At 44.2% G+C, this 25,408-nt stretch overlaps 1 protein-coding gene across 1 annotated transcript in view; it reads left to right on the plus strand.

Moving 5' to 3' along the window:
• The window catches only part of CACNA1E (calcium channel, voltage-dependent, R type, alpha 1E subunit), a 291,648-nt gene that overhangs the window by 138,118 nt on the left and 128,122 nt on the right, over positions 1–25,408 (plus strand). Inside the window, exon 7 of the mRNA XM_004688539.2 lies at positions 18,280–18,383. Coding sequence (XP_004688596.1) covers positions 18,280–18,383 — 104 coding nt within the window. The remainder of the gene's footprint in view (positions 1–18,279; positions 18,384–25,408) is intronic.

Genomic DNA, 25,408 nt, shown 5'->3' on the forward strand with positions numbered 1-25,408 from the left:
TAATGTTCAAACCAGCTGGAAAACAGATGTAATGCCTGGTGGGGTGAATTCACACTTAGAAGAAAGCAGTGTAATTGATGTTGCCCACAATACCTGTCCTAGCCTCCCCACTTTTAGGGCCTAACCACTTATTCATTCATTGGCTTCTTTAGTTATAATTACACATATTTAAATGATAAATAAACCCACTGCATACCACATGCCAGCCTTTGCATGTGTCCTGGCTTTGAGCTTTCCTCCTGCAAGGCAGTGTTGTTTCTAATCCCAACAGTCCGGGAGGACCAGCACCTTCTGGTGCTTCCTTTAGTTGTCCAGAAGGCCTGATTGCAAGAAGCCTGCTTTGTCACCCTCTGCAGTCCTCTGTGGAGGTCTGCTCTCCAAGAACAAACAAACCAAACCAGCCTGACACTGCATAATCAGGGACCTTTCTTGGCCTTGTGCCCAGGGAGGCTGAGCTGCCAGCCAGGTGCTGTTTCTCAGTTAATTAGAGGATGACATGTGGCCCACAGCCCCGGGCTGGTGCTAATGAGCCTGGCCTAGCATTGGAGACCTTTGGTTGAGAATGGACTGTTTCTGGAAGGATCCGTAATACCAGGATGAATTTTCTTTTGAGAAGGTCTTGCAGGCCCATTGAAGCCCTGCTCTGACTCTTTGGGGGTATACCATTTGTTGTGCCTTGACTCCCAAATGGGTTCCTAAGCTGCCAGCCATCAGAGAGTTCCTCTAACAACTTGTTGCCCAGAACAGTGCTCTCTGGTCTTGGATGGTATAGGAAATACATAGGAGCCTGGAGTGAGGAGGGGTCCAGGAAGTACCTGGCGCTGGTCCCTGTCACAGTGGGTGTAGGCTGGCCCTTGGGGATGGACTCTTCATCGGAGGAGCAGCTAAGGAGAGGAGGTGGAGGAGAAACTGCATCTGGGGCCACACTGAAAGCTCACTTTTGTTATAATGCCCTTTCTATTCCCGCTCATTGCAAGCTGAACGGGGAAAGTTGAAGAATGCTGGTTTGGACTCCTTTTTCTGATTGGTACTATGTCTGGGCTCTGGGCAGTGGGGGGAGGGGCAGGGAGACACCTAAGCCTGGATCTTTCCTGAGGCCCCTTGTCTGGCTGCATGAGCCCAAGGAGATCAGACTTAGCTTGGGTTTCCAATGGCGGTAGGAACACCGCTCAGGGATCTCAGGCCCCACAAGAACTCAGAATTTCAGGGAGTTTTAGGAAACTCAAGAGACTTACCAACAATAGTAAGTCTGCCTGGAGTCCTGAGGGAGGTGTTCCTCCCAGTTCAGCCAGCAAGGACTTCAGACAGACCACTCACCTTGAACAAGCTGAGGCAACCTTGGCCACGACCCCTTCTCCACAGCACACATCTAATCTCACCCTCTTCTCCGCCCTGTAGCCAACAGGAGGCTATACTGAGGGTGTGACTGCAGGGCCGAGCTCACCTGCTTCACGGCACGAAAACAGTAACAGGATCCAAATTTCCTTGTGCACCTAGTTTCCACAGGTGCCAGTCAGAGAGGGAATAATGTACCCAAGAATACAGGGCTGGGTATGAAGGAACTAGAATCAATTCCAAGCGCCATCATCACCTTTCTGTGTCACCTCACAAGGAGGTAGGATGGAGGATGGCTGGCCCCCACCAGCTGTGCCTCCCTCCCCGGGATGCTGGAGCAGCAGGTCACAACACCTGTCTTTACAGATGGGAGCTGTGTTTAATATTGAATATTTAATTTTTAAAGAACTAATAACAATAATAGCCCATGTAACCTACTTCCCTAGTTTGATTTGTGTGGCCTATTTTTACAAAGTTATTCTGTCAGAAGGATTTCACTAAGAAAATTCCGGGCTGCTGAGCCTGTTCCAGTATGAGCTGTACGTGTCAACATTGTGGAAAGGAAATTTGTACCCCTCAGACCTATGCGGGTTCATTTGACTCTGGGCTGAATAGAAATACAGCCTATACAGATTATATAGGTTTCTGGAGACCCTGCCATCTTCAAGAAACTTGGAGGAAACAAAAGACATTCAAAAAAACATAGGCCCGCTCCACGGAGAATGTATGGTCAGGCCAATGATTTTATAAAATGTCCGAGAGTTGTGTGTATTTCATTTATTTTTCCAGCTGGAGGACTGTTGGGGTTACTGTTTTCAGTACTCTTTATTGGGCATGTTCTAAGATACAGTCTTTTAGATTGGGGTCCCTGGAAGTGGACTCTCCACCGAGAACTGCATGCAGACTTTTTATTGGGCTGTGCTTTCCAGAGACACCCCTAAGGAAGTGGGGAAGCCAAAGTTGGACAGAAGGGAGGCTGACTCACACCACCAGAGCGGGGTGCTCCTTCTAGAGTGCAAAGGCAGCTCCCCCTGAAGGATATTCCCAGCAGGTGGGGCCACTCGGGTACCCTTCCTTTCTGCATCAGGGAGGGTTACAACATACAGTATCCCTCTGTCAGATGTTCACTGTCTGCTAGACCTTCAGCCTAGGGAGTTAGCTGCATTATCTCTAATCTGAGAAGAGACAATCGAGGAGTAGAAAAACTAATTTAAATGAGATTGTACAGACAAAGACAACACAGACCAGGCTGATGGGTATGTGTGTGAGAGAGAGATACTCAAGCTTCGCAGCACTACTCCATGATAGGGTTATCATAACCATGATACTGATTGAGAAACAGAGACCACACAAGATTCAGTGACTTGTCCAGTGTCCTAGAAATAATAGAGGTAAGTTCAGGACTTTTCTTTAGTCTCTGGTGCCTCATGAGATAGCCTGTCCAGTGAGGGACGCTCAGCGCTGGTTGGAAAAGGCCTCAGAGCTATGGGAATCTGTGCACATCAGTTCACTCCCCTCTTTATCATTGTGGACAGAATCCTGTCCTCCTTAATGGCAAAAAGAGTATTGTCTGTGATGTCAGGTAAACATGAACTTGAGTACTAGCTCTGTATTTTGCTACTTGCATGATACTTCTTTAGACTTAGTTTCCTTGTCCATAAAATGGGGTAACAAGGATGACTTGAGTGGGTCATTATGAGGATTCAAAAAAATCATATGTATTTCTCAGCATTTTTCCCCCATCCCTCCCATCCACCAAAAGAGGGGTCAGGACTGTATAAAGATTTTCTGTGGGTTGCTCCTAGGAACCAAGTAGTAGTGTGCTAATTAAGCTTTCTTCTCCTAGAAAGAAAAAGAAACTGAAGTCTTCCATGTAGTTTGCCTAGAAATCTAACACTAGGCTATCGGTCTAATCATAACACAGTTCTTCTTGGAAACAAACATAGCAAGAGAAATTATATCTTAACTTTTAATGTCTAATTGGCTGTAAACTTGCTGTTATTTTCATGGAGCATGTGGAGAATTGTGTGTCTTGCTTTCTCCACATCCGTGGGGCCTCCTCGCCTTGACTCTTGAGGCCTGTTCCGTGTGTGTTTGCCCTTTGGGTATCCTGAAGGCTTCTACCACTCTTGGCAAAGGGATGTTGACAGTCTTGGAAGCCTACAGCTCTGTTATACTTTGGTTTTCCTACCACAGTCTTGGGGCTTAAATCTTTAAGTGAATTGCTGGTGCTTTTCCCAGCCACCTTCTAGAGGGATCCTGTCCTGGGCTGTGAGCCCTGTCTCACTGTGTCTCCTTTGTGCCTCTACCTGTGGCTCTGAGGGCTCTCTCTGTGTCCCCACCTTTTTTTTTTTAAAGATTTATTTATACATAAAAGAATTGGGGTGGTATAGACCAGGGTGCGGGGGTTGGGGCTGAGAGGATTCACCAGAGACAGAGGAGGGAGCAAAACAGATAAGCCTGTTATTCTTACAGTGAGCCCTACCACATCTATGCCTTCCTGGCCAGGCTACACCTGTGGTGAGTGGGACAAGCCCAGGTGTTTGTACACTGGCTTTCAGCCAAGTGTGTCTTCACTGCCTATGAGTACTCAGTGACTCCCTTCTGCCTTTAGGAAGGCACTGTCTTTCCAGGGACCCCACTAGAGACAGCCCCTATGGAGCGATCTCCCTTGCGCTTGCTTCTTGTATTTTCCTAGCTCACTGAAGCTTAAATCCTTCCACAGGGTGCTGGACTCAGGGTGGGGGTAGCTAATGCTTGGTCATCCTGGGGAGGGGGCGGAGGTGAGGCTGCATCTGTTGCCATGGCAGCACCCAGCTGTGATCATGAACCTGTTTCATTCCCAGGAGATTTGCAGGTGAATCAGTCTCTTCTCACCCACTCCCCTTTTCCATCTCCCCCCACGTTCATCTGTCACCTTCCTCCTCGCCACTCAACCTCAGACTTTCTACTTCCTCAGATTTCTGTTCCTCTTTTTATTCCTGGATAGATCAGCCTAGCAACTAAGAAATCCAGGGCTGATGGTTTTTCCCCCCTCTAGACTAATAGCTCTCAAATGGTAGCAGGTATCACTTGTTAAACAGACTACTGACCTTCTTCCCTGGAGTTGGGCTCAGATATTCCTTGACACCCAAGAACATGCATTTATGCATTTCTAGCAAAATCTAAGTAATGCTGTTGTTGCAGATCCCAGGGACCATCTTTGGAGAGCCAGAGTTCCAGACTTGGTTGCCCAACTTTAACTAGTAAATACGGTATAATAGATATTATGGGCACCTAGTCTCCTTGCACAAGGCTAGAAAATGGTTGGAAGTTGGGACTGTACTAGGGAGAAGAGGATGTAAGAACAAGCCTGAAGCCTTGGGGTGACCAGTCAGAGAAAACAGCCTATGCTGGGCAGTCAGGGCAAGAGCTCATGCAGATGGGGGGTCAGAAGAGTCTGGGAGTATGGCCGGAATCAGGACAGCTTTTCTTTTAATGGAGAAGGTGAATGGAAATTGTCGGGATCAAGGCTCAAAAGCGTTCTCACAAAACTCAAGGGGGCAGAACCCTCAATCTAGGGTCTGAAGGGTTTCTGGTTGAGCCTCACCCAGCCTTGCTCTCCAGAGCACCAGCCAGGATCACCCTCCCTGAGGGAGCCTTTCTCGCCATCACCTTCACAGCCAATGCCTTATGGCTGGTGATGTGAATGAACATTAACTGGGTATTTCCCAGTGGGCAAAGAGGTTGTGCTTCCTCCTGCTTTCCCAAAGAAACTGCCTTCTCCCCTCAAAGACCCCCAGTACCTAAGGGATGTGGTTCTCTCAACTTTGAATTCAAAGTGTGTTCCTTGGTCTTTTTCTGGGGCGCTACAGGAACCATAGTCCATATTCATACTAAGTGCTAAGTCTGTTTTTTTGTTCCTTCAGACCCAGTTTGTCTGCCGAAGGTGTAGCAGGCTGAGAAGGCAGAGTGGGCCAGTTTGGGTTTAGTCCCTTCCTGAGCTCATCAGTGATGCATGTGATAGAGGGCTTGCTTCTGCTAGAGGGATAAAGTCCCTCCTGCCAAAAAAACAGGGAGCTGACCCTCATGGTGTGGCAGACCTATTCTGACCTGCCGCTGCTCCCCTCAGCATTGTACTTTGTCAGTCTGCCTGTTCTGCTCCCCACTCTCTCTGGTGAATCCTCTTACCCACCACACCTCTGGCTTGTACCCCAGTTCTGTAAGCATAAATAAATAAATCTTTAAAAAAAAAAAACCAAACACACCTGGCATGGGCATATTAATTGATAATCCCTGATAACACCCTCCCCTCCCCCAATAATTATCACGGATTCTCAGGAAGCTGACACAAAACCTCAAGGCATTTAACTTTGAGAAGTCCTCTTTCTCTTCACCTTTCTTTCCTCCTCACCTTAGATTTAATCAGAGCCACACATTTAGCTTATTAACTTGTTTGTTAATTTAGTGATGACTTGTTGAGTTACTGAGAGCTAAACTGGGTTTTGGGTTGGATGCATAGACAAATGATACCTACTCCTTGTCATGAGGAATGTCAAGTCTGTAGAGGACAAGGATAGACAAGCCAGCTGTGGGGTACAGTGACAGATAGAGAAGTATGCTAATCTTAAAGGTAGGGAGTACTTTTATCCCCCAAAGAATGCTTTACCTCAAAAGCATGATGTTTCTGAGATTTCTCAGAAGATGTAATATTGAATCGGGTATACACAGAGGTTTCTCAAGTGAAAAAGACAGAGAAATTCTAAGTAGCAGGGACAGCAGAGACAAAAGCAGACATGAAAGGACAGGGCACTGGAGGGAACTTCCCTGAGACTTGGCATACTGGGAGACAAGGGCGGTGGAGGAGCTAGAGAGGTTAGCTTGGAGTTGGTCTTGGCCGACTAGAAAGGTCAGACACTGGAGGATTGTAAGCAAGGGAGAGACTTGGCAAGATATGTCGGTTAGAAGCGACACTTTGCCTCTGTTCTCAAGACTGAAGTGAACTGTGGCTGGGGATTGCTTGTGGCTGGGAACTGCTTTCCAACACCTCTCTGTAGCACTGACTGATTCACTCCTGACCAGGAAGTTCCTGCATTCTTAGATCTCCACAGCAGAAAAGGGCTGAGATTAAGGTACAGACTTCCAAAGAGTTGAAACAATATAATACTGAGTTAGTATTGGTTAAGGACTATTTCCTCTGATGGCACTGCTGTTGTAAATATCTGCATCCATAGCTCTGTCCTCAGATATGTTCCAGGTTAAAATAGCATTGTTCCTTCTATTTTACCCCAAAAGCAGAGGCAACATAGTGTTTTGAAAAGAGGTCAAAGCTGGGCTTAGTTCTATAGTACTTTGGCTATGGGACTCTGAGCAAGAACCCTGGCCTTTCTGAGACTAGTTTTCTTTATTTGATTTTAGCATGTTAAGTCCCCATCTTACCTCTCTTGTGCATGGTGTGAAGATTAGAGTGAATGATTGTACCATACCTAGCTCTGTGGTCAGCATGGAGTCACTGTTTCATGAAGCCAGGTGGAAGCCATGGTGATTTTTCTCTCCTCATTTATACTGGAGCAATTATAAGCACAGAAAAATGTTTAAAGATATTTTAAACAGGTCTTTGTATTCCCAGGACTAGGTCTTCCTGGGTCCAAGTTGGAGCCACTTAGATGCATTCTTGTGGTTGGTTCTTCATTAGCTTTGATCTTAATACCATCTACTCTGATGTTTGTTTTGGGAAGACAACAAACATTATTATTTTCTGTTTCAACTTTGTTCTACCCACAAACCACGGAGAAGGCTCCCAGGAATTAATGTCTAGCTTAGAGGAAAGAGAAAGCCAACATCAATTTTTAGAAGGTAAATAATCAAATTTAATGAAGTAGTAGAAAGCAAAAGATTAGAAAATGGGCTTGTGTAGAATTGCAACCTGAGAGTTAGGAGCTGAAGAAAGGAGAAAGAAATAAAAGAATGAATATGGGCCTGAGTGGGAAGGGACCTCACATCTGTTGTCTGATGTAGGCACCTACTCAAGTAAGAACTCCCTTCTCTCTGTCCCTGACAGATGGTCTTCTGGCACAGTAATTAACATTGTTTTTCACACCTTGGAGCACACAGAAAGTACCATTGAAACAGTCCTGGGTTAAATGGATGATGTTGCTCAAAGTGCTACTGACCAGGCTGGGGACTCTGGCTGTGCCAGGCTCTGTAAGCAGGATAATAGGAGAGTGGACAGATGTCCTGAGCACACATGAAGCCCAGTGTGTTGTGGGTCTCTCTTTTCCAGCAAGAGAGAAGGGTGCCTCACCATGTCAAGCCTTCAGGAGAGACATTAGATACCACGGGACTGTGCTTAGTTCAATGTTACCATAGTCAAAGCCAATGCATTTTTTATTGAATATGTTCTTCTGAGACATGACTTGGATTCTAAAGATGCAACGACTTGGAAGTCATGGTTGCTTGCTTTTAAACCAGTGTTATTAAAGAGCAAGAGAGCTTTCTGTGGCCCAGAAAGAAACTAACTTGCCTGGGGCTTCTTCAGGGAACCAACCGGGCTTATGAGCCTTACATTGTGTTTGACACACAATCATTAATTACAACAAGGTTGTTCAATGAGAAATTAATTCACCTGCTCAGAAACCCTTGCACAGGAAAGAATGAAAGCCAAGAAAAATAATTATCTGAAGCTTTTTTCCTCGAGTGTCTGTTCTTATATGCTGTGTTGAATATTTGATTTAGCCAAGTGAACTTGCTGTGTGTCAACAGAGAGGCCATTTTACAGGCGATCTATTTTTTTCTAGAGACAAACTCTTATAGGCCTGCAAAGAAGAATGCTAGTGGTTTTATAATCTGTTAGTCAGCAGCGTTATTGAGAATCTCTTGGAGAATAATATTCTAGACCTTTGTAGAGTGAACAGAAATAAAAGATGCAGTTTAGTTCTATCTTTGAGAAGGGAGGGAGGACTGACATATGAAAGAGACAACACTTATAGGGCTGTAAATAAATACAAATAAAAACCTAAGCGCAGCACTTAATGTTCTGTTTTCTATTATCAGAATTTGTGCTTGTGACTTAGCCTTCTTACGGATTACCAAGGCCCTTCAGGACTGTTTTCCTTTCTCACTCATCTTGTGCAGGGAACACTTTCACAAGTGTTGAGTGAACTTACATGCTACTAGGAGGGGTGCTTAGGTACGGGGGGATTTTGGAGTGGCATGCTGAGGGGAAGCCTTAGCGAGCTGAGCAGCGTTTTTGAGCATGAGAGAACTCTGGGCTTGGTAGAGTGTGGGCATAGAAAAGGGGAGTTTAAGGAGGGAGGAAGCCTGACGGGGAATGAGCCAATCCAAACAATTTAGGCACCATCCTCCATGACCTGTTTCTCCTTGTCTTTCTTGCTGTTGTCATCACCATATCTTTGTGGTGTCTGCTTTCCATTTCATTCCTCTTTGGACTCCTCCTTCAAGTGCGGATGAAAGGACATCCCTAGGAAGCCTTCCATGACCTCTCTTAATTAATTACCACAGCAGTGCTCACAGGTCTGATTCCCATGCTTTCAAATTAGCAGCATCATCATGGTCTTCAACCTCAGGCAGTTTCAAATGGGGTTATGAGGAAGGACTAATTTCACACAGTATAACTAAAGGGGACAGGGCCATGTATACTTACTTGAATGAATACTAGGCTGCATGGTATAGAATAGAAAGACTGCGCAGAGTGGGTTGGAGGCCTACATTCTGCCTCTACTTCTGTAGCCAACTGGTAGGGTAACTTTCAGCAGTTACTTAGTTTTTGACCATCAGTTATTCAGCCATATAGTGAAGGGCTTATGTAAGATGCTGTAATTCTTTCTAGCTCTTTAATTTGCAAGATGATGGTTAGAGTGTTCACATTAGGCCAAATGGGAAAGAGTGATCAGTTACCTTGTGAGACAGGAGGCCAGTGGAAACACGATAAATAATGACAGGGTTTGTCCTTGAAGACCATGAGATCAGCAAGGGGCTTGTTGCCCTGGAGTCATCAACCCAGTCTTTATAGAATGCAGTGCAGATTACTGCACAAAGTTCACTGGGTAGAGGGTCTACTACACTACCTCATGTACCAAGGAAGGGCCTTTGAGCCTCATCTCTTATTCTCTGAGCTCTTTCTGGTGCTTGACTTTCTTGAAAAAATACATCAAGTTCATTGTCAACCTGTCCTGTAGAGGTGAATGGCATGTGTCTCCGTGGGTCTTCAGAGGACGCATGCTCTTTCATTCCCTCTTTCCTCACCTCCCTTGACCATCCTGCATATGGTGACATCAGAGCAACACATTTGTCTTCTTCCAGAACACAGCATTGCCCAGCCAGCTAGTGCTCAGCCAGCTGCCTCTGTCCTGGCCGTGGTGACCCCAGGGCTATCTTTCTCCACCAGGATTTAGGGAGTGCTTTGGTATTTTTCCCTCAAGAGTCTGTTTTCTCTTATCATGAAAATCAAACTATTTAGTTACTGCAGAGTAACTTGCAAAGTATAGAAAAGTATAAAAAGATTCTTAAAAAACATTCATTTCTACCCCCTGCTGTCATCTCTGTTAACATTTTTTCACTGTTTTGACTAAAAAAAGACTTTCTGTTAAAATTTACATATGACCCTGAAATATTTAATAAAAATAGTCAATTTTATATGCAGACAATTTTAAATCTTTTATTATAGAAATTTTCAAATATATACAAGAATAGAGAAAATAGAAGATTGAACCCTATATCACCCCAATCCTGCTTCAGCAGCTGCAAGGAGACCTCTAAAACATCTCTTATCTCCAGGTTTGGCTTCTGGGCCACCTCTCAGAAAGGCAGGCGACAGGGCAAAATATCACAAAGAAATGATATTGGGTTATTAGGATTTCACCAAGGAGCCTGTAATCCTAGAAGGGCCCAGAGCCATGTGGACTTTAAGGGGGCGGGGTCATGGCAGCCTCCCTGCGCACATGTTCAGTGCCCTGGGCAGAGTTTGATATTCACTCTTGAGGTGTCTCTCCGGGAGTGGGTGTGGACTTGCACGGCATATCAACACCTGTCTGCTCAGTGGTGGTGATCATCACCTGCATCCAGGCTGGGGCAGAGCAGGGAACTGGCGATCCGGGTCTCACTGACATCACACAGCTGCCTGTGGATGAGGGTAGGGTGCTGTTTTCTCTGGGACTCCTCTTGGCCACACCGGTTTTGCAGTTTTCCCTCTGGCACGAGGAAGCAAATCAAGTATCTATTTCACAAATAAAATGCCAAAATAAGACTACTTCAAAAAAGAATGTAAAAATAAATGAAGTGGTGTAAAACAAAAAAGAGAAGGAACAGTTACTTTTGGGGGTGTGCTAGCATCTGGCATCCTCAGTGCACCTCACAGACAGTCCAGGCCGCTGGAGAAGTGGCTGCTGGCCCTTAAGTTTGGGGTGATTGGAACAATTAAAATGAGTGAAGAGCCTTCATCACTTACCCTAGCCCACTGGCTAAACCACATGCTGTCTTTGGAGCTTGTTTGTGTGGGGAGCATGTTTATTGACTATCTGGGGATCTGAGACTTGACGGAAGGCTTTGTTGGAGGACTGCAGGCTCAGCCTCCTTGCTGGGTGCTGCCCGCGGGCAGGTGTATGGCACTGGGAGCTCTTGAGCCGCGCTCTCCCCTCCGGCTCCCACCTTTCTTTCTTACCCAGAGGGCTTGGATGACAACTCACATTTCTGGCTGTCACATCCTCGCGTTGACTCGTCTATTTGTCTTTCATTTTCTCCTCCAAGGCGGTATAGTAGTCTGCTGGGGTTGGTTTTAGGAGACCTGGGACAGAGTGAGATGTGGGGAGGCTAAAGTTCCTCAAATCATTGACCCATCATGATTCTAGATTGTGGCCCCAGGTCTGCTGTGGATCACTTTGCCTGTGTGGGACACCGTTTCTTCTATCAATAGTGGCTGGGAGGACTTATTCTCATAATCTTCTTTGATGGTGACGGGCTCCTGGTATGTGGGAAACCAGGTAGGATGGACCCTGTGGGCCACTAATTGCCTAGTGGTTTGTGGGATCTACTGGTTGCGCTTGGGCACGGGGAGATACCGTCAGCTTCTCAACATTGGTTAACACCCTAACGAGAAAATAATACAGTGCCTTAGGCGAGATTCCCTACAAGCAGACTCTGGGCTGTTTCTGGCAATGATTTATTGAGAAGCTCCTCTATAAGGTGGGAAGGAAGCAGGCTAGGTCAGAGGGAACTCCTCTGACGTCAAAAGTTTTAAACCTGCTCTGTTCCCACAGGCGCTCTGCACTGTGCCCTGCAGTGCAGAGGATGCCCCACCCAGAGGCAAGGGGCTATGATGTTCCCGCATCAGCTAGTGGCTGCCTATGGGTCCCCCTGCCACCCTCTCCCTGACGGGCAGACTGCCAGCTGAGGGCAGACAGGCAAGGTGGCGGCAGAATGAGCTTCCCAAACTCCCCTTCTCTACCTATAACTAGATGGCAGCGGAACGAAGTCAGTAACCCCTGACAGATGGACACAGACTACAGCATACCCAAGGAGAAGAGGTTCCGTGGAAGGGGGTAGGAAAACTTAAATCCACTACCAGTTGAAGCAAGAATATCAACGAGGGGTGGGCTTCGGAGAAGGGTGCAGGTGTGAGCCATAGGCTGTCAACCTGTGTAGCTGCCGGGCGTTGAGGGCTCCTGTCATAAAGGATACCTGGTGAAGACCACACAGAACCTGTCAGGTCCGTGAGCTCTGGACCCTGATTTGGAGTGGTGGGACATGTACGTTTCTGGGAAATGGCCTGAACTGTGAGCGCATGTGGATGGCAGAGGCGTGCGAGGCATATGCAGGGAATGCTCAGCGAGATGTCTCAATGAGGCCAGCCCCAGGATGGTCATAGAAGTTGGGGCAGTGTTACCTTTGAGGAGCGAGTAGGTGTCTGGGGAGGGGCAGGACGGAAACACTGGGTTACCTGGAGACTGTTTATACTGGATAAAGCACATTGAGCACAATCCAGGGGGCTGCCCTTGGAAGGCGGGTGTGTGTCAGCATAACATCCACACGGGAGCTGGGGAGGGGGCTGCTGTTGCAGAGTGGTGGGGTCCATTCCAAGAGGGCGTTCTTCACCCTCCTTTCTCTTCGTTATATGTCCTCCCTTCTTGTTGCATCGTAACCTGTTTCTCCTCTAGCAGGAGGAGGCCTTTCTGGCCTCTGTTATCTCAGCCCAGGTAATTTCTTAGGAGAAATGTGGTTCTTTGCTTGGAAGCCCCAGCAGATCCTGACCCTACCCCCGAATGCCCCATCAGTGTCCTGTGCGGCTCCCTCAGAGCCCACCTCAGGGTCAAGTTGTACAATATTTGTGTGCTCATTTTTTTTTTTTTTTAAGATTTATTTATTTATTTGTGCATACAGAACTGGGGTACAGGCCAGAGGTTCAGGGGCAGTGAGAGGCTTCACCAGAGACAGAGTGGGGAACAGAACAGGCAGATCGAGGAAGTACACTGCTGAGGGGAGCAGCAGGCGGGTCAGGAGAGGTCTGCCACGCCATGTGGTCACCTCCGGGGCAGGCGGGAATCGAACTCATGTGGAAGTGGCTTTAGCTTCTTAGTGCTGTGCTTTAACCCGCTGCGCCACCAGGGAGGGCCAGTGTGTGCTCATGTTTTTACTGTGGGTCTCCCTGATATGCCTTACATTTCTCAAGGAGCAAGGCCTGAGATTGCTTTGTTTGTCATGTGTCCCCAACACCTAGAAGAGTATCTAGGTAGCCATGTGCTCGGTAGTCCATACCTTTGAAGAACAAATCATGGCATTTCTGCCCTGAGACATGCTCTGAGTCCATTGAGGTGTATTTGCGGTGCTGGGAGCCAGAGGGAGCTAGTTAAGCTGGTCAGTTGGTGAAGTGGCATGTGTATGGGCACACTGCCTTTAGGGACAGTGTAAGCAGTTGAATTTCTCTCCTTTCCCACTCTTTGCCTCTCTGAACTTCCCTTCCCAAGAGAGGCCTGGGACAGAGGCTTTGCCTTAAATGAATGGGCTGGCCTTTTTTTTTTTGGCAGTTTAGGGAGTCTGCTGCACCCATCCCCCCCTGACCTGTGCCCAGTTGGTAATTCCAAAGCTCCCTTCGTGAGATTGGTGCCTTTAGGCCAGCAGCCCTCGACTGGATGCCATGTTTGTCCCCAGAACGTTAGCAGTTCTGGAGGCATTTTTGTTTGTGACAACTCGGGGAGTCCTACTGGCATCTGGTGGGTAGAGGCCAGGGATGCTGCTAATGGCTGCATCAAACAACATCCCACAATACAGAATTGCTCAGCCTCTAGTATGCTGGCCGAGAAACTGTTGTGGGCCAGCCCAAGGCTTGCTAGCTGATGCTCCCTCTAGCCTGGGAAGCAGATGTGCCCTGCAGATCCCTTTTCTCTGAAAGAACCCTGGAAACATCTATTCTCAGAGCCCCAACTTGCCCATTTTCCTCGCTCAGTTGCATGCAATTCAGCCTCACTGATCAGAGCTGCTCAGTGGAAAGCATGCCCAGACCAGACAGCCACCAGCATGTTTTCCACAGACTTCATGGAGCCCTAGTAGAAACCCGTTTCCAACGGTGGGAACCCTGCTTTGCCTGTGCATCCTCCGGCCAGTAGAACCCCAGAACCCCTTCTCCTTGCTCTCTTCCTCTCTCTTTTCTCAATCCTGCTCTTCCCACTATCTCCCCCAGCCCCCGGAGATTAATGTGATAATTGCCATGTGTGCCTGTTTACGCAGGGAGTGGGTGCACTCACCACCCCCAACCAGGCAGGTTCCCAAAGGAACACATTCCCGCTGTGTCAGGACTGGTACCCGCTGAGCACTGCCTGTGCAGGCGGCCACCGCCCCCAGCCGCGCTCTCTGTCTGTCATCACCCCCGTCCTGCGCACACGTGCGTGTGTGTGTCACTCAGGGAATCAGCAGGTGAGAAAGGCAGAGCTGCCAGCCTGCCAGTCTGAGGGCTTGGCTGGGTCAGGTGGGAGGAGAATCAGCACCCAAGAAAGAGGACATTGCCCCAAAGAAAAGAAAAGAAAAGTGTCCTTCTGCAATGATGGACACATAGCAGGTGTGTGTGCCCAGTGGCACCGAGAGATGGGTGTGCTTGGTGCGACCTCCTTCGCAGGGAGGGTCTGATTTACTCTTAGTTGCTTCATTGTGCTGCTCTGGGTGGGGAAGCTCCTCTGGAGACTCCTGGAGACGGAATACCGTGGGACGTGTTGGGAAAGCTGTGGGTTTTCCTCCCCAAGATGGCACTAGGCACACTGAGCCTGGCTGTCCCCTGTTCTTGCAAGAAGAGTCCCTAAGGACCAGCAAGTTTTATGATCCTGCAGGCAAGCGGCTTCGGGGAGAGTCCCAGAAGCAGGGAGAGAAAGAAAGGGAGAGAATCTCCTACTCACTCAGGTGCCGTCTGCTCTGAAGCAGACACGTGCAGGCTGGAGGAGCACTCAGTCAGTCACAACTCAAGCTGAACTGGCAACTTCCCACGTGGGGCGCCTGAACCCCACCTCACGTGCCTCCAGTGCCTTCGGAGTTGTCGATTACTTTCTTCTTTTTTGATCTCAAGAGATACTTGAGTAGTTGGCTCTCCTACACTGGACAATTTTAAGGCTTTAATAGTGATGAATCAGAAGGAGATTGCAGCTCTAATTAGCATCAGAAAGAAGCTTGCCATTTAGGAGGAAGGGAGCTTGAAGTCCTCTGCTTGCCCACTTCCTGCTAAGGTCTGTCCCCTGGTCCCTCTGGGCATGCCACTGATCTATTGACAGATTGGAGAAGTGAAGTGTGGGGTTGCCTGGAAGGAAGGATGGGGGTACTACGACCAGAGGGCAGGGGAAAGGTATAGGGAGGGTGGGGCAAGTCTATTAAAAGACTTAGTGAATAATCTCTGGGAGCTGTCAGGCTTTCTCCAGAAGAAGCTTTTAAGCTGTTAGTCTTCTTTAAGAGCCCCTAGGGCGCAGTGCTGGGGTGCAGGTGTCCCCCTAGATATTCTTCTCCTTGTCTGTCTAAAGGGTCCCAGTGCTGTCCATGATGGTAGACTTTTTTTTTTTTTTAAAGCAAATTGAAGTTGTACAGATTGAAAGGGGGAATATTAGAATGAATTTCGGGGCTATATTTTTAGCATGAGACCCACCTTATTCAAACAGTGGTCTTGATTAGTTGAGTAGAGTGAGCTGACTTTCTTAGGTGCCAGATACAGCGCGAGCAGTTCATTAAGGTTCTTGCCTTTAAGTTTAAAGGAAACCTGAAACATCCACACAAAGCACCTAATGAAACGAAACTCTTGTTGGTATGGTCTAGAAGAATTGGGACCCCCGCTTCTACCTCAGGACCACTACAGAGAGTTCTGCATTTCCGAGGCTGTTTATCCTCATAATGTTAACAGATTTTGCTTCAGAAAGAAGGTTTCATAATCAAGAAAGTTTATAAAATGTGGTCTTCTTGCAGGCTAATGGAAGTATAATCTTCTGTGTTTCCCAAATGTCTTGAGTTGGAGAAGCTCATTTTCTACATATTAACATTGTACAGATCACCAGCAATCAGAATGTAATTTGGGAAATGTTCTTCAGTCCCAGCCTCTCTGGCAAATAGTTACCCCATTGAGATTGCTCTAACCTCCTTCAAATTGTATCTCAGTCCCTCCCAGGCTACATTAAATGTCATAATTTCATTTTCACTATTGCTTTTACCAACTGGAGTTCACCTTGAAGGTCATAATTTCATCACTGCTACTGCTGACACCAAATACAGTTGACTGCTGAATAACATGGCGAATTGCGCAGGTCCACTTATATGTGGATTTTCTCAAGCCACCTCTTCGTCATCTACTCAGGAAGACAGTGAGGATGAAGAGCTTCATGTGGCTGCCCTTATGATAGTCGGAATAAAATTTTCTTTCCTTTATTATGGAATGTAATACATATAACTTACAAAATGAGCTTACCAATTGGTAATATATTACTAGTAATATATAATACCAATATTATTGGTAAGGCTTTGGGCCCAAGACAGGCTATTAGTAATTAAATGTGGTTGGAGTCAAAAGTTATATTTGCATTAGCAAAGGCATGGGGGGAGGGAGTTGCCATCTCTGTGCCCCTCATTATTACAGTTAACTGTTAATGTTTATTGGCAACCAAACAATGATCCGGGTTCTGGGAGTAGACTTTACTCTTTGCCATATACTTACTAAGGAGGAGTCGGTACTGGTTAAGCCATAGAGAGAATGAAATTTGTGGATCTGGAGTCCACCACCCACTGACCCCCGAATTGGTGAACCCTCGGAGTCTTTACAAATGTTGTATTTATAATCATGAGAAAAGTTTGAGCTAGCTATACATGGCTCATACGATGAGTCTGGTCTCCTTAGACTCGTAGAAGATGGCGGTCTCCATAGCTCAGAAAAAAACTGCCTTCCTCTGTCCATTAAAAATCCTGGCAGCCCTCGGCACTAAATGCTGCTCATCTTCCTACTGACAACCTGGAAGAATTACCTGTGAGATCTGACTCACATCTTTGTTTAACTAACCGGACCTGCTTGTACAGAACAGCTAGATCTTACACTCTGAAATGGTCCTGTGGTCCATTCAGTTCAGAAGGTGTGCGTGTGTCTGACTTTAATTTTGCTTCATTCGAAACCTTTTCTCTCTAAGCAATGTAGGGGCAAGACAAGAGGCCAAGTTTGGTGAAAGAAATTGCCTTAGAAGCTCTTTCTAATGGACACATCTATGTAGTGATAGCTACCTTCATCAGGACGAGGCTATATTCTGAGGACTGATGCATCTAAATGGGAGACCGAAAGAAAAATGAGATAATCTGGGAGACAAACAAGACAGAATGCCACAGAAATCCAGGGGAACCATGAGGACAGTGACTCAAAATATGCTTGCAAAATTTGGTAGTGAGAGAATGGTTAATCAGGGGTGAAACACTTCATTATCAAAATTTTGATCTAACGTTTTCTAATTTAGCCTGTGAATTTTTGACAGTGTAAAAATTGTAAATGTTTTGTATTTGACTTTGGACTTGTTTCTCCAGTGAATTGAAAATAAAATATCTTTCAGAAACAGTTGAGTTACAAATGGATATTAAAGTTTGGAGTAGGTTCAAAGCCTTGCTGATGTAAATGCACACAAGCAGATCATTTGGAAGATTTGGGGTCGATCTCATGATGAGGGAGAGTGAAACTAAACTCCGTTGAGTCGCAAGTGTCAGGATGGCTGTTCATAAAATAATGTGGCAAAATTGTTTCAAGTTCCTAAGACATCCTGCCAAGAGTGCTTCATCTAGCTATATCCTGTGGTATTACTCTCTTTCAAGCCCCCATGGTCTAGTGCCTTGAATCCAACTTGTTGGCTTTAAAATACAGAGTATGGATTTCCATGTTATTTTCAGTTCCCAATGTTAGTATCAGAGCAAACAAACCTAGATTTATTTCTTGTTTTATCCTAAGCTTTGCTAGGACCACATCTGGGCCAGTTCTGTGCTTTTGGACTATGATTGAAGAAAGAAAACCAGAGCTCAGGGTCAAGGGCTAAACTAGATGTGAGAGAAGCTCTCATCTCCAGAGGAACTCAGTCAAGCTAGGCTTAAACCAATATCCTTTGAACAGAATGATGGCTACAGCCTGCCTCTGTCTAAAAATTTGTCCAATTTAAAGTGCAAAGGCTTAGAACCTATATCACCAAACATAAAACCAGAGATTGTTCGCATGACATTGGAAATGTATTTGGTGTTTTGGGGTTCAGCTATATCATCAGTTAAGTGAGGCCGATGCATGTCCTTCACTGTATGCATGGGATAATATGAATTAGTCCATGATAACACCAAGCTGCAAATGAGTGAGACAACTTTAAATTGTACGGAGTTGTGTTTGTTACAGCACCCTACCTGTGAAGCTGCAGGAGTGGAGGCCTGTCTTAGCGATGGTTTTGATGAAGTACTAAGGAACCATTTTTTCTTTTTCAGACCAATGATGCCTTAGGAGCCACCTGGAACTGGCTGTATTTCATCCCCCTCATCATCATTGGATCCTTCTTTGTTCTCAACCTAGTCCTAGGAGTGCTTTCCGGGTAAGCCAGATATTCTTTTCTTAATATTTTTAAACTATATGCTGATGCCCTTGACCATTTGCAAATTCATTCATTAACCTCCATTTAGAAGACATTTCCTGAGCAGCCCCTATGTGCCAAATGCTGAGCAGTCCCTATGCCAAATGATGTTCTTGATACTGGTATGCAGCAGTGAAATATTATTCTAGTTGTCTTTATTTTTCTCTAGAATTGAGAAGTCTTTCAACCAGGTGCAACATTGAACCCAGAATCTGTGGGAGTCATTCTGTCAGCCATCCTTTATTTGGTCATTTGATTGTCAAAGGCCTTCTGTGTAAAATACTGTGCTGGTTGTTAGGGACATAAAGTAGAATAAGATACAGCTTCTCTTCAAACAATTCTAATCTGTCATATACTGGATCTCAAATTTCATCTTTGTGGTTCAAAACAATGTATATTGGTTAGCAAGTACTCAATGCCCTGTGCGTCGGTAAGTGTGGCAAAGAGCACAGAAGGTAAAATCATGTTTCCTGTACTTAAATTTTGCTGTGGGGACTGCACAAACGCTTGAAACAATTAGGGCATAGGGTTCTTTACTAATATAAGATTCAGATATTCAGTTTGAGGGAAGAGAGAATATTTTATATATATATGTACAGTTATTGGGGATGGTTTCATGAAGGACTGGAATTTTGCTTGGATATAAAATGTATAATAGGATAAAATTGAATATATTGGAGTAAACATTGTAGGAAGGGGAAATCCCCACATAAGCAAACATGAAGAAATGGGGTCAGGGTTTGGGGGGCTGGCGATGAGATTGTCATGCAGCCTAACTGAACCAGAATGAAAAGGTCACTTTGGAAAATAAAATCTACCCATCCCATATGAAATGTGGCTAAATGGATAGATCTTAGAGGGTCTTTCGTACAAGCCCTGGTATGGAACTTAGATGCCCAATCCTAAACCATGCTAACAGGGGTCTGTGCTAGCCAAATCCCAGCCTAGCCAAAGTTAGAAGATTTACTGTCATTAGAGGTTGAATCAGAAGAGAAGCTTGACATGATAACTTGAGGTTCCCCAGAGTGAGGTTGGTTTGTGGTGGTAGACAAGTGAAAGTCCACAAACTGAAGGTCATACTCCCAACCTCTCTTCCTCAGGACTTTCAGAAATAATAGCAGTCTGACAGGACTTCATCTCATTCCTCTGTGGGGAAACCTTATCTCATTTCCATTTGAAGAGAAAAGACCTATGTATACTGATTCTTGGAGGTTGCCAGGGAAATGGGTTCCATCTATTATCTTCTGTGAAGTTCACTTAATTTTTTTCCTGTGGTTGATGCAATAAATTACCTCAAAATAGTTGATTTAAGCTGTGAGAGAGGTTAATACTTCCACAGTTGTGGAGGCTAGAGTTAAAAAATATGGCAGGACCACGCTCCCTTGTTTTGCTAAGGGATCCATGGGAGAATTTCTTTGTTCTCTCAGAGACTGGTGATTCTCAACATTCCTTGTCTGTGACTGTTATTTCAGCCTCTGCCAACGTTGGTTACATTGCTTCCTTCTCTTCTGTATAGAATCTCCCTCTACCTGTGTGATTCAGATTATCTCTTTATCTCAGGATCTTTAACTTAAATACAACTGTAAAGACTTGCCAAATATTCCAGGTATTAGGATATAGACATATCTTCTGGGGAGACACTACTCAGCTCACTCTCCTGATCCCTGCACATGCTCCAACAATGCACACAGTTTGCAATAAGTCTTTTTTGCCTTGCTTTTTAAATAAGAATACTTAATTATTAGGATAATTATAAATGAGATATTAAATAGTTAGGGATCATCACAACTGAAGAAAATGTGCAAAACAAAAGACCAAAACCAAAATGTTAGTAGAAAAATATGCTTGAGGGAATGTGAACATTGCAGGGAGCAAACGGTAACTTAACTATAATTGATATGAACAGAGACAGAAGAGAAAGATTTCACTCACAGAGCAAGAGATTGCTGTTTATATAAACCAATCAGCAGTTAAAAAAAGTTCTTAGATGTAAAGGTAAAATACATTAAGGTAAAAATGAAGTGATAAGAATGTAAAACTATTAGAAATTAAAACAAGATATTAAATAGTTGAAATACATTTTCATTAAACACTTAGAAAATAGAACAACAATATGAAAATCAGGGCACTGGCCCTAATTCAACTAATTAGAATAAAATGAACAGAGAAATAGAAGAAATTAACAAAAAGTACTAAAAAGGTTCCCCAAACTAACAGATTTACATCGCCAGGTAGGAAGATCTCAAATGCAAGGATGCTCTTTCCAGCATTATTTTATGGTGGCGGGGGTCAGACGCAATGCTGGCATCTGCAATTGGGATAATAGATAGGGTCAACTGTTGGATGCAGACTGTGACATATAGGCAGCAGTTGGGAACAACAAATACCATGTATCCATGGCAACAAAGTGTTTTTGAAGCATAGTTTAGTGAAAACAGTGTTTGATACCATACACATATACAAAAATATTCATGTACACAAGACAATATACCATTTGTAAAAATGCATTCACATAAAAATATTCATTAACTAGATTGTAGTGGTAGTTTGTATGAGAGGAAGGTGAATGTGGAGATCAAAGAGAGTGAATTTAATTAAAAATGGAAATGCCCACTTAGCACTCAGCACAACTACTGGAGACTATACCATGATACATGACCATGAACTTTCAGAACATTTGAGTAAAGATAATTCTTCAGAAGCTTCTGGTGATTTAGAAGGGAATAGATTTGCTCTGCAATGAACCAAGAATTAGAGTAATTCTGGTCTTCTCGATGACAAGATTGAAAATTAGAAAGCAATAGAGAAGTTCCTAAAAATTTCTGAAGAGGGATGATAAGGAACAAGATAGAATTCTATACCCAGCCAAAATAGCAATTATTTGTAGATGGAAAAGAGTGTTTTCAGATACTTTCTGAGAATGTTACTAGGATATGAGTTATTAAAAACAAAGAAGTAGGGTCCTTCTGGGTGGAGCAATGGGTTAAGATGCAGCGCTAGAAGCTAGTCACAGATGTTTCAGTACGGGTTCGATTCTCAGCCCTGGAGGTGATCCACAGGGTGCAGCAGACCTCTCTTGTCTCCCCTGGTGCTCCCCTCAGCAGTGTACTTTATCAGTCAGCCTGTTCTGCTCCCCTCTCTGTCTCTGGTGAATCTTCTCACTGCCCCTGCACCTCTGGCCTGTACCCCAGTTCTGCATGCATAAATAAATATTTAAAAAAAAAGAAGTAATTGAATTAAGAGAAGCATATGATATTCATGGAAACGAGATTCAACAGAAAAGGCAAAGGGGATTCCCAGCATGACTGATGAAGGGAAGTCTAGCATGACAATGGTTGAATGTCTACAAAGCAGCACATTCAGATTTGAGTGTGATTATAAGGGCTCAAAATATATCTTTGAGAAAGAAAAGTGAAACTAATATGTTCCCTCATGTGTATTATTGTATTAAGATTTTCATTTATATTTTACATCATTGTTTATTTTTTAACAATGCCTGCTTTTCTCAGGTGTAGTTCTCATAGAATTTCCACCACCAATTCATCCATGCACTGTCACACAGTCCCCTGTGTTCTCCTCTCCCTCATACTGATCCTTCTCCCTTCCACTCCCCTGCAGAATATCTCAGGTTTATAGCTGTCTGTTTATTTCTGTTTTTTTTTTCTTATTGCTTTTTTTCCCCCTGATATTTTATTCAGTTCATATGTATTCCTCTTATAAGTGATACCGTCCAATATTTTTTTTTCTTTTTTTCTTTTCTCACTGAGCATAATTCCTTCTATCGCCTTCCATGTTGCTGCAACTGGCATTAGTTTATCTTTTGATTGCTGCATAGTATTCCACGCTGTATCTACACCACATTTTCTAGATCCAATTGTCTATTTTGGGGATTTGGGTTGTTTACAGGTTTTATTTATTCTGAATAGTGCTGCAGTAGACGTAGGGGTACAGATATTCATTTGAATCAGTATTTTTGCATCCTTTGGGTAGATACCTAGGAGTGAGATTGCTGGGTCATATGGTAGCTCCATTTTTAGAAATCTGAGGAACCGCTATACAGCTTTCCATAGTGGTTGGAACAGTTTTTATTACCACCAGCAATGTAGGTGAGTTCCTTTTTCACCACATCGTCATCAGCATTTGTTGTTACTAATTTTTTTGGTGTGTGCCATTCTTATTGGTATAGGTGGTATCTCCTTGTGGTTTTGAATTGCATTTCCCTGATTATAAGGGATGTTGAGTATTTTTTCAAATGCCTGTTGGCCATTTGCATTTCCTCTTTGGAGCATCTTTTAAGTTCTTCTGCCCATTTCTTGACTGGCTTATCTATTTGTATTCTGAAGATTGATTTTAATGGTTTGTCAAATTTACATACAATTGACCTCTGAAAAACATGGGTTTGAACTGTTGAGATCCACTTAAATGGAGATTTTTTTCTAAAATACAGTGCTATAAATGTATTTTCTCTTTTCATAGTCTTACTATCATCTTTTATTCAGCTTATTTTGCTGTTAGCATATAGTATACAATAGATAATAGCATTCAAATTATGTGCTGATTATTTTCTTTGTTATCAGTAAGTTTTCTAGTCAACAACAGCAGACAAGTAGCATTAAAGTAATACTGAGATTTTTTACTCCACATGGGTAGCAAAGTTATTAGTATTCCTGACCCCCTACTTTGTTCAATAATCAAATGTCTGTGTGCGAATGAAGATATATATATGTGTGTGTGAATATATGTATGTAAAAATGTTGTTATTATCTGAATATACACAAATACAACCTACCTAAGCCATTCCACAAAATACAAAAATGTTACCACCAAAGGAATATAAACATAATAAGTCCTTTATATGCTACTCAGTTGTCAACCAGATTTACACTGTTAAGGCTGGATCTTGAGTTAACCCCTTATGGTGATATAATTGCCTTGAGAGGGTGGGGGAGGATAAATATGGGGAGGGGAAGGGACTATCATAGTGTAAAATGTGAGGTTCCATACTAAGGAAGTTGTTAAGCAATATCTAAAATTGAAAGATAAGAAAATAGCTATTGTGTGAGTATAATATTTAGAAAATTGAAAATGAATACCAAAAGAAACAGGTAAAGTAGCTAAAAGTTTGGCTTCTGGGGAGTGTGATTCAAGGCTGGGAGGTCTGGCAAAGGACTGCTGTATTTTCAATACATGTCTTTTAGAAATATTTGGCTTTAAAACTCAACTTGCATTGCTTTGAGAAAGAGACGTTAAATATTAAGGCAAAAATACTGCCTACATAAAATATAGTAAGAAAGATATATATATATATATACATATACATATATATATAAAAGACAATTTATCTAGCGTAAGTAAGGGAAGGATTGACCTGGGGAGAGACCAGATTCAGTAGGATTAAGGAGGAAACAAATAATTATATTGGCCAACTATGGGCTACTAAGAAACTGTGATAATTTGTGGAATGGTTACAAAGGAAAATAAGAAGATATGGTGAGGACATCCTTAATGGCATGTGTGAATGAAGAGTCATCAGACCTAAGGATTTTATATTACTTACTTAGAGAGTGTTTATTGACAGCCTTTTCTGCCCAAATGCTGCTGAGGTATCTCTCCTCAAGGCCTGTTCCTACACGTCAGATGCTCTCTCGTGACAGCTTGCTATAGGTGCTGGACTACACACTTCCTTTTTATATTTTTACTGGAGGGATAATCTCCTTTGTTTAAGCTTTTCTGATTTTTTTTTTTTATCCTTACTTCTTTTTCAAGTGTGTCCATGTTTTAATTTAGAAAATTCAAGTCAGATTCTTGTATTTGAAGAGGGCGAAGAGTGGACGGTTGTGTTAACAAGTCACTGGTGATTCAGGTAAAGCTCTAAGTATGGATTTAAGTTGTGCCTTAACAGACAAAACACTGCCCAGTGGGACAGGTTTTTTCTGCTCATATCCACTCTGATGACTCCAACCTGTTTGGAATTGCATCTTTGAATTGTCCTATGTCCTTCTCTGGCTGACAAAGAGGGCAGAACACACTGGGAGAAGCCTGAGCTTTGGCACCTTACAGTAGTGGGTGAGAAGCCTGATGCGCCACTTGCTCAGGTTACTGTAGACAGTTTCCTCCTCTGAAATGACAGCAGGATCTCACACACATGCAGATGCTCAGCCATTGTGCAGGGTCTGGCATAGAGTAACTCTAATGCCTTTCATGCATGTTGGATCAACAGTGGGGTTAGGGCCCTGGCCCCAAATAGTAGGAAAAACCGCATGTAACTTTAGATTTTCCCAAAAACTTAACTACAGTTATTACGTGTAATAACTGGTAATGTGATTCAGGACCCCAGTGGGTATCAAAATCGGTGTTACTCAAGTCCCTTTAGTTGGCCCTCCACATTTGCGAGTGGCCTGTGAGCTCAATTCCACCAGCGTTCACAATTGGTTGAATCCTTAAATGTACAATTTGCAGATCCAGAGCACCAATTATATTTGTGGGAAAAATCCCCATAAGTGGTCCTGTTCAGTTCCAATCTGTGTTGTTCAAGGGCCAACGGTAGTAACCTTCATTTTCTGCACCTGTTCGGTCGGGGTGACTTTCATCTGAGGAGCAGCCTGTGAGTTGGGCTTGGGCAGCTGTGAGGTTCGGAGCCCCTGTCTGAGTGGGGAAGGCCTCCTCTGGGTGGGAGAGGGATGGCATGTGCCTCCTTAGCACTTCTGGAGACGCCTAGGAAGTGACAACAGCAGCTGGGGACAGCTGGTGTGCATAGCTGTGCATACATTTGACATTTAAAGAACTGTTAACAATATGGGTCTTATAGGCTAGGGCTGAAGTATTTCTCTGCTGGTTTCTTTTTCAAGTTCTGCTGCTCAACACATGTGGCAGGAGAGGGTTCCACTGGTGTCCCCAAGGTTCGGCAATAGCCAGTTCTGTGTACTGGGAGCCACAAACTCTTCTGTTTGGTCTGCCTTGCACATGAATCTGAAAGGCGGGGGGGG

Source organism: Condylura cristata, unplaced genomic scaffold, assembly GCF_000260355.1.
Source record: "Condylura cristata isolate star-nosed mole 26May11 unplaced genomic scaffold, ConCri1.0 scaffold00024, whole genome shotgun sequence".
Taxonomy (NCBI): domain Eukaryota; kingdom Metazoa; phylum Chordata; class Mammalia; order Eulipotyphla; family Talpidae; genus Condylura; species Condylura cristata.